The sequence below is a fragment of the Chrysochloris asiatica genome, unplaced genomic scaffold, assembly GCF_000296735.1.
Source record: "Chrysochloris asiatica unplaced genomic scaffold, ChrAsi1.0 scaffold00011, whole genome shotgun sequence".
NCBI classification, from domain to species: Eukaryota; Metazoa; Chordata; class Mammalia; order Afrosoricida; family Chrysochloridae; genus Chrysochloris; species Chrysochloris asiatica.
In genome coordinates, this window is record NW_006408529.1 from 36,246,404 (window position 1) to 36,256,700 (window position 10,297).

At 38.1% G+C, this 10,297-nt stretch overlaps 1 protein-coding gene across 1 annotated transcript in view; it reads left to right on the forward strand.

Annotated features, from left to right (window-relative positions):
• DCTN6 (dynactin 6) overlaps nucleotides 1–10,297 on the forward strand; it is a 29,457-nt gene that overhangs the window by 17,326 nt on the left and 1,834 nt on the right. The window contains exons 3-6 of the mRNA XM_006834490.1: nucleotides 2,889–2,994; nucleotides 5,573–5,661; nucleotides 7,918–7,965; nucleotides 9,393–9,535. Coding sequence (XP_006834553.1) covers nucleotides 2,889–2,994; nucleotides 5,573–5,661; nucleotides 7,918–7,965; nucleotides 9,393–9,535 — 386 coding nt within the window. The remainder of the gene's footprint in view (nucleotides 1–2,888; nucleotides 2,995–5,572; nucleotides 5,662–7,917; nucleotides 7,966–9,392; nucleotides 9,536–10,297) is intronic.

The window sequence follows — 10,297 nt, forward strand, 5'->3', positions numbered from 1 at the left end:
AAAAAAAAAAGGCAAAAGGTGGTGCTAGTGTTCGGTGTTTGTTTTGCAGTGAATAGTTACAGAGGTAGCTCACATCCTGAGCAACCGTGCTCCTTCCTGGGAACCAGTCAGCATCTCAGCAGCAAGCTGAGAACTGTGTCTGTGAGCACTGTATGTTAGCATTATTTAAGGTTTTATATGTTATTTGGTGCGATTTGGTAGGTAATGTTTTGAGTCTGGAAACGCTCACATTTTTTTCTCATGGTAATTCTTCACTTAATGCTGTTGTGGTTTATGAAACTTTTCACAGGAATGTGGTATTTTGGGATAGCAGGTCAAAGCCTGTACATGTATGTTAACCTCTGTATTCTGCGCCTTCAGGGAGTTATTAGTTACTGTGACATTTGCTGTTACTTCACAATTCATTTTTTCCACCTTTTAAGTTATTTTGTTCTGGAAACACCAGAGCCTGTAGTTTTGCAGTGCGGCCACCGGGTGGAGATAGTGTCTTAATCAAAGGTCTCTGCTGCTTGGCATGTTTTATATCCTCCGGGGTAAAAACCCACTGCCAGCAAGTCAATTCTGACACCTAGTGACTGACTATAGGATTTCCCAGGCTGTAAATTCTCATGAGAGCAGAAAGCCTTATCTTCCTCCCACAGAGTGGCTGACAGGTTTGAACTGCTGACCTTGGTGTTAGCAGTGCTGTACTTATCCTTCAGTATCACCAGGGTTCTGTCTCCCAGGTCAAGACTCAGAATTGTAACCATGAGGTTTCTAGTTATTTACTAAATAACTTGTTAATAATGAGGTCCTGTTGTGGGATAAGCACTGAATTGCTAACCACGAGGTCATCAGTTCATTCTGCTCCTCAGAAACCCTATACAAGGTCGCTATGAGTTAGAACCCACTCCAAGGCACTTAACAAGAGCAACGTCATAGAAGTCCCCAGGTAGCACAAGCAGTTTGTGCTTGAGTAGCACTGTAGGATAAGCACTGGACTAATAACTGCAAGGTCGGCAGTTCAAACTCACTAGCTGCTCCTCAGAAATCACATACAGGGTTGCTCTGTGTTGGAACTGACTTGACCACACTTAACACACGTACACACACACACACACATACACACACACACTAACATAAAGGTTGGTGGTTCAAACCTACCCACTGATGCCCCAGGAGAAATGGCAGTGTGTTTCTGTAAAGATTGCAGGGGAGAAAACCCTATGAGACACTTCTACTCTATAACACATAGTGTGGCCAAGAGTCAGAATTAACTAGACAGTAAAGGTTTATTAATAATGATAAAAATAGAATAATAATAAGACACCAGTATGAAAAACAGCAGGCATTATATTTTTACATTATATAAGAAAAGCTGAACTTTAATGTTATTTTTATTTTTATTTTTGCATGACAACAGGTAAAATTTGAAGGGGAAAATGGAATTAAGTATTGTTTTCAATTTATATTACACAAGACCTTTTTTTTTTTAAAAAAAAAAAAAATCCAAATCTGTGTTTTGTTAATCCATCTTCAACTGACTTGCTGCACACTCGAACTTGTCGAAGCTATGGCTTGAGGGCTAGGACAATAGCTGGTGTCTCTGGCTACTTCTCTAACAATGGCCAAGGATCTGCTTTTTATCTCAAACATGAGCTTTTGCTCCTATCTCAGGATTTTGAAACTAGTTATGAGAAATACCTTAATTCATCTCCTTGTTGGTGGTGATTGTGTATCATGGAGTTGGTTCCCACTCATAGGGACCCTGCTGAGGTCATTGATAACTGAATATGGCGGTGGTGGTTGTATGGTGGTAACTGTTGTTACCACCAAGTCGGTGCTGACTCATAACGACCCTGTATATGGTTTCTGAGGGTGAAAATCTTTGTAAATCTTTATAGGAGCAGAAAAAGCCTCATCTTTCTCCTGTGGAATGGCTGATAGATTCGAACTGCTGACCTTGTGGTTAACAGTCTCATTTGTAATCCACTACATGACCAGGGCTCCTTAATCTCGTACTGTGGAATTTTCCCCTGAAGTTGTTAGTGCTGTCACGTCATTTCCAACTTTTGTAGGGTTTCCAAAGAGTTGCTGGTGATTTTGAACCACAGACCTTACATTTCAAACCAGCCTTGCGGTCCAGTGCTTATCCTACAGTGCCGCACCAGGACTGTCCAATTAGAAGGAGGTATTTTGATTGCCCTGAGAACTGAGTAAAGGAGTATGGTGGTCCTTTTGTATATTATGATAAAGTGATTTGTTAACTCTTAATGGTAGATAATGAAGATAGTTCCTATTTTTTCAGAACAATGAGTCAGCCTTCATGATATGTCTTTATAACATTTTTTATAATCCATAACTCAGCCTCACTGATTTAAGTTGCTATAGAGCTCATCTTTGTATAGAGCAAATTGAGGCTACCCTTTAAGTGATAGAGTTCTAAACTAGACCGTGGGTTTTAATTATAAAGAATTGAAAGAAAGTTTGTGCACCCCCATCACAGAACTTTTTAATTATAAATGTGTATCTTGGATGGTACAGACTACAGATTTAAATTGGTTTACACAGCTGAAAGACTTGTAAGAAATTTTTCATTTCAAAGGAATCCAGAGTTCATTTCAGCTTTGTTTAGTACTACACATTTTGTAGCTAGGTACCATCAAGTTAGTTCCAACTCATAGCGTCCCTGTGCACACCAGAATGAAGCATTGCTCTATCCTGTGCCATCCTCAGGATTGTGACATTTGAGCCCATTGCAGTTGCCACTATATCAATCCATCACATTGGGTGTCAAGTTGGTTCTGACTCATAATGACCCTGTATTGATGACCTTGTGGTTCACAGTACTGTGCTGATCCTGTAGCGCCCACAGCGTTCAGTAATTTCTTTTCATGATATTTTAACAGGAGCTAGGACAGTGATCCACCCTAAAGCACGGATTATTGCAGAAGCTGGGCCAATAGTGATTGGTGAAGGTAACCTAATAGAAGAACAGGCCCTCATCATAAATGCGTGAGTAAGATTCTTCATGTGTTCTGAGCCAGTACCAAAGATGTGTTTTTGTTATTTTTGGCAATCTGTAGAACCTTTCACAACTGATATTTGGAAAAGCTAATGTTTTAGTGCTAAAGGAGCATTAAGGGTATTTTTCAAAATGAATAACTAGTAAATAAGGAAACCAAAGATCAGATGGGCAGAAATTTATTCAGGCTTGTTGGTAGCCGACTAGACTCTAACTCTTGGTCTGGTAATCTCTCCCTTCTGCGTTACTGCCACATCCACTATTGATCACATATGTAATTGAATGTTTCCACGTCCAAGTGCTGTACTAACCAGGCTGGAGGGTGTCTTTTAGTTGAGTTTCTCAGTTTTGGCTGAACGTTATTACCCATGCCCAGACCCATGAACCGAATACTGATATATATGATTATTGTTGTTAAGTGCTGTCAAGTCAGTTCTGACTCATAGCAACCCTGTATAGGGTTTCCAAGGAATGACTGGTGAGTTTGAACCACCAACCTTGTTGTTCAGACTGACCTTGTTGTCCAGTGTTTATCCTACAGCGCCATTCCAGGACTCCAGTATATATGAAGGAGCTTCTAAAAGTAAAAACGTCATTATCTTTCTATTCCATTTTCCACGAACTTTTTGAAGTCCCCTCATGTTTTTATGTATTTCCATAAAATAGTAAGTGTGGCGCTGTAGAATCAGCACTGGACTGTGAACCACAAGGTTGGCAGTTCAAGCCCACAAGTTGCTCCTTGGAAAACCCTGTACTGGATCTCTATGAGTCAGAGCCAACTCATTGGCATTTATCAACAACAAGCAGTAGTAACACCCAGAATTATATTTTTAAAACTTGGTTTTCTGGAGGCAATTTTTAAACTTTAAAGATAAGTAAACAAAATGTTAGAACATGTACACTGTCTTCATGAAATTGACCATAATGTCAGTGAACATTTCTTAAGTTTTCTAGATAAAAAGTTGGCAAGAAATTCAAGCTTACACCTACTTTATAGCAATAACGTGTGGAATTTGTAAGAAAGGCCTTGGAAAAATATTTACCTATGATTAAGAGATTGATTTTTCTTAATACTTAGAATTTACTTACTATATTAAGGAGTTTCTTTAAAAATATATTTGATACCTTTAATGTGAACCAGTTAACAATAGCTGGATTGTGCAGTAATTTAGCAGTAAAAGAGAAGCACCATTTAAAAATTGCATCATCTCTTAGATCACAAACCTTTTGTGTTCTAAATGTTTTAACTGTCCTGGTGGCCCTGTGGGTTAATGTGCCAGGCTGTAAAGCCATTTGAACTGCAAGGGTGGTGGTTCAAACTCATCAGCTGCTCCTTGGAAACCTTATACAGGGTTGCTATGGACCTTAGTCAACTCACTTAACAACAACCTAATTGCTGTTGTTAGTGACCATCAAGTTGATGTTCAGTTGGTCCTGATTCATGGCCACCCTGTGTTTGCATAGTAAAACTGCTCCATGGGGTTTCCAGGGTTGTCTCCTTTTTGGAAGCAGATCCCTGAGCCTGTCTTCTGAGGTGCCTCTAAAGCAACCCAAACCCACTGCCATCAAGTTAATTCTGACTCAGAACTACTCTACCTAGGGTTTCTGAGGCTGGAAATCTTTATGGGAACAGAAAGCCGTACCTTTCTCCCATATAGTTGCTGGTGAGCTGAATTGCCATCCTCGTGGTTAGCAGTCCAATGCTTATCCTACAGGACCACCACAGCTCATTGAGTTTATACTTGGTGCGTTCACATTGACAACCTTTGGGCTAGTAGTCACATTCTTAACTGTCTGTGCCATCCAGGAACTCCTCAACTACAGAACGTTGTTGTTAAGTGCCAGTGAGTCAGTTGACTCATAGTTACCCCATATAGGGTTTCTGAGACACGGCTGGTGGGTTTGAACCACCAATCTTACAGTTTAAACCAACATTGCGTTCCAGTGCTTATCCTATAGTGCCACACCAAGACTCCCAAATACATAATTGTTATTGTCAAGTGCTTTCAGATTGTTTCTGATTTGTAGTGACTCTGTATAAGGTTTCAGAGGAGCATCTGGTGAGCTTGAACCACTGACCTTGCATCTAGTGCATTAGCCTGCAGTGCCCCATCAGAGCTCCAAATACATTATAGCATAAAATAACTATTTTATGCAAATACCTGTTTGCATTCTACAATTGAAGCACTATTAAGGATGGGAATGTTTCAAGGTAGGCATGGTTTTGAATCCAGTTTAACAGGTTAAAATTCATAGCCAGCATCTTTTTTTACAGTATCCTGAGGGATGTTTTTGACTTTTAACCTAAAAAAAATAATCAAAAGACGGTTATCCTTCTTCACACTTTTTTGACTTCTTTGCATTTCATTAGCTCTTTTTAAATAAAACTCATTTTCTTCAACATAGAGAATAAGGGATTCATTTGAATTAAGAAATAATTTGCATAGTTATGTATTTTAAGCTTGACATGGGTAACATTTATGAGATAATTACCCAAATTCTAAAATGGGAAGAGAACAGCTTATTATATTACTAACCTTTTGACAATTTGTCTCTTCTTTTTTACAGTCACCCTGATAATATCACCCCTGATGCTGGGGATTCAGAACCCAAGCCTATGATCATTGGCACCAATAATGTGTTTGAAGTTGGCTGTTGTATCCTTTATAACCTAAGATAAAGCATTCCCAACTGTCTTTTAATACCAAATCACCCCTTATAGAAAATGTCATAATTTATCTTTCAAATATGTATACAGGTATGCATTGCTAAATGACCATGAGCTGTTATGTGAAATGGGACATTATGTGATTTGGACATTGTATAAACACCTTATGGAAGCCATAAGGGGAGCCTGCTTCTGGTAGTCTTGTCATTGCTCTTGATAACCCCCACTTTCACAGGTACTGGCAGAGACTGGAGGGGTAGGAAGTGGCAGCAGTGGTGGATGAGAGAGAGCTGGGGCGTGGGGGGCATAAGAGGATGAGTGGAGAGAGAGTGAAGTGTGCTCAACCATGTCCACTGTCCTCCCACCTGAGTGACAGGAGCAGCCTGGACCCAGTAGCACCCAGTACCACCATACAGAGTCTTAAGAGCCTACACCCAGAGCCATGTTCTCTGCCTTACCTGCCTGTCTCCCACTTATGGTCCAATGCTGTCAGAATCTGGGTTTGAAGTCTTTAAAAGCATTAGGGAGAAATTCTTTAAAAAAAGAAGAAAGAAAGAAAGAAAACGTATTGGACCATACAGCCAAGTTACATATTGCCCCAATAGACATTAAGTGACACTTGCCTTCATATCCAAGGGGCTTCAAAAAGTTTGTGGAAAAATGGAATTAAAAGAAAGTAAGATTTTTCCATGAACATTTTAAACCTCTTTATATATATACTGAGGAGCAATAGACACAGAAGCAGAGTAATCTTGACTTCTGTCCTGATTTAAGAATTATAACTCTTGTCAGTTTGGCTCCTGTGTAGGTACATAACACATTGTCTGATATAAGCCAATGAGACGTGGGAGTTGGAATGAAAAGATTTCATTCTCTTTTTCTCCCAGAATGTCACCAGTCCTTTTACTTGGTTTTGTACTCTGAGAATATAGTAAAATCTTTTTATAGTGTCATTAAAACATTACTTTTAATAGAAAAATTTGGAGAAAATATCTAAACGTCCAACTATAGCAAAATATTTAATTAAATTAAGCTGCAAGCATAAAATGGACCACAAGGATCATTAAGCATTCATTAAAAATTATGTTCTAAAAATTTTTAATGGCATGGAAATAGGCTTGCAAATTTAAGTGAACTGAATGAAATGAGCTATAAAACTATAAAGTTTGACTTCCATTTACATATATAGAACTGTGGGTTAGGTATTGAACTGCTAACCCACAAGGTCAGCAGTTCAAACTCACCATGAAAGAAAGATGAGACTGACAGGTTCTGTTAAGATTTACATTCTCAGAAACCCTAAATACGGTTGCTGTTTAGTCAAAATTGACTCGATGGTACGTTTGAATGTTTTGGCTTTGATATACTGAGTATATACAGACTTATTAATGTATTGTTGCTCAATATATTGAGTCAGTTTTGAGTCAGCAGCCCTGTGCAAAACAGAATGAAACACTGCCTGTCAAGCATAATGTCCTTCTTTCAGGGACTGGTCCTTCCTAATAACATGTCCAAAGTATGTGAGATGCCCCTCGCTTTTCAGGAACATTCTGGATGTTCTTCTTCCAAAACAGATTTGTTTCTTCTTATGGCAGTCCATGGTATATTCATTTTTATTCGCGAATCCCATAATTCAAATGCATCAATTCTTCTTTGTTCTTGCTTATTCATTATCCAGCTTCCACATGCAAATGAGGTGGTTGAAAATGCCATGGCTTGCATCAGACACACCTTAGTCCGTCCTCAAGATGATATCTTTGCTTTTTAGCATTCTAAAGAGGTGTTTTGCAGCAGATTTGTCCAGTGCTATATGTTGTTTGATTTCTTGGGTATTGCTTCCCTGGCTGTTGATTTTAAATCCAAGAAAAATAAGATTCTTGATAACTTAAATATTAATCTATACAAATATATCATTTTTTTTACTTTAAAGATATATCAAATTGTTAACAGTGTTACCTCTAAGTGATTAGGTGATGAATAGTTTTAATTTTCTTAAAACAATTGTGAAAATGTGTTACTCTTATACTAGAATTAGAGTGTAAGGTACTCATTTTTATAAAAGCATAACAGTTATTTACTCACTCTTGGAACAGTTTTTATTTAAAGATTAAAACTTAGTTTTCAGATTTCCTTGCATACCCTTTCCCACGCCCCTGCCTCCCATGCAATGCAGTATAAGGATATGCTGTATTAGTAGGGAAAAAAGTAAAACTATTTACAATATCTACTTAACTCTGGATTACAGATTCTCAAGCGATGAAAATGGGAGACAATAATGTTATTGAATCAAAAGGTAAAGTATGGTTAGAGTTTTGTCATGAAAATTCATTACACTCATTCCTCCCTTATTGGAATCCTGGAGGGTAAGCACTGGACTGCAAGGTTGGTTTGAACTGCAAGGTCATTGGTTCAAACTCACTATGGTGAGGTTACAAAATCTGTTTGTTATGCAAAATCAGCATTATGTGAAAATGGAGGATGATCACATCACTGTATAAGTGCCAAATTATATCATTACACAATTGTCAAATCACTGCAGTAATAACTGCCAAACCGCTGAGCAGCATGGCCCAGGCATGTTAACCCTTACGACGAGAGTCAGCATTACTACTTTCACCTCTCACTTTGAAAGTCTTTACTGGGGAGGAGATTTTTTTTTTATTGTCACAGATGCAAAATGTGAGCTGCTGAGCTAGTTGATAAGTGAGGAATGAGTGAATCTCCTTTGCTCTGTCTTGCCCTGGGACAGAACTGCATGAGATCTATAGCCAGGTGTTCTGTGTGAAAGGTGCTGTGGAAGCTGTGCTTAGAAGTGGATTAAAGTAGTTGTAAAACTAGTTGTTTACCTGATTAATTCTTAATCTAGTAATTTAGTTTATGCATTAAGTTAAAAGATCAGCTGTGTACATTTAAATCAGAATTGGGTTAAACCATAGAGCTCAGAGGAACTATTTGAAAAAAGATTTCTACTAAATATAAATCATCTATGATAATTTAATTAGTTGTGTTAATTGTAGAATTAAAGAAATGCCAGTTTCTCTGGGAGTTTAATTCTTTACTGTCAGGACTACTTTAGCCAAACAGAAACCAGGTATTTTACTTATGATAAATAGGTCCAGGCAGAGGGACATGGAATGACAACACCACTATTGGGGACCAGCGCCAAGTGTTTTGTCCCACCAGGGTACAGAGAGGACCTGAACAATAGTACTTCTTTTATGTGGAATACTGACTTATTTTTCTTGGTCCTGATTGGCATGCAAGTGCTTCTTTTTTTAAAATAACAAAAGTAGACATCTTGTTATTCTACTTACGGTTTTTATTTAAATTTGGATTACCAATTATTTTCATTGTCATTAATTTATTATAAGCTTACTCTGTCTCAAAATGTATTTAGCACCTTAGATTTATGATCTCAGTTATTCCTTGCAGCAAACTGTGAAATAGGATGATCTTTCCATTTATAGATAAACTCAAGCTCAGAAAATGTACAGCAACTTGTCCAAGGTCACACAACTAGTCAGCAGCAGAGCTGTTTCTAGTCTATCAAACTGTAATGTGTACTAACTACCTCTCTGTTATACAGATGTTGAACAGAACTATTTTCTTTACATTTTTATAGGCTAATTTGCATTTTTTTTGTCTAAATCATCTTACAAAAATTAGTGCTTTAATCAGTTGATGCCTTAAATTGCAATTCTTTCTCCATTTTTACTGCAGCATACGTAGGCAGGAACGTAATATTGACGAGCGGTTGTATCATTGGTGCTTGTTGTAGTCTGAATACTTTTGAAGTTATCCCTGAGAATACAGTGATCTATGGTGCAGACTGCCTACGTCGAGTACAGACTGAACGGCCACAGGTATTAGATCCTCTCTTTAAAAAGAAATTCTTTTAGGGCTGCTAATTTTTCTAAAATCCTACATAATTCTTTCAGTGGGGCAGTAAGTCCACAATTTAAAAAGCAGGTCTTATAGTCCTGAAATTTGGGCATAGTTACAGTGGATTTATTCCATCTTTAGTATAAAAAATATATAGAGAAATGCCAGTGACAGATTGATTATGAAAAAAGAAAATCCAGAGGTGTCACTCCTGGTCATATGCGTTTGCACTGAAAATGCATCACCAAACCTTACGAACTGTATTTATTCTCTCCTAAAATGTCTGTCTTTGTGGGTAAGGAATGACCCTACCGGCTTTATACAGGACATCTAACTTCTTGGGTCCATCTAGTCATTTATTAGCATAACTTAATAATAAATATAGCCTATGAATAAATAAGCAGGTGTGTTTGAACGTTTTCCTAGCTTATGAGAAATTATCTCCTAACAATCAAGATCAAAGAGTCTTGCCGGCACATTGGGTGACACATTAAGCTGCTAACTGAAAGGTTGATGGTTTGAACCCCCCAGCTACTCCTTAAGAGAACAATGAGGCAACTTACAGCCTTGGAAATCCCATGGAACAGTTCTATTCTGTCCCATTAGGGTCACTGAATCAGCATTGACACAGTGGCAGTGAGTTTGGTTCAGCAGTGAATTGATAGTCAAGATAAAGAACAAGGAAGCATGCATATTTGGACTCTGGTAGCGTAGTGGTTACAAACTGGGCTGCTAACCTCAAG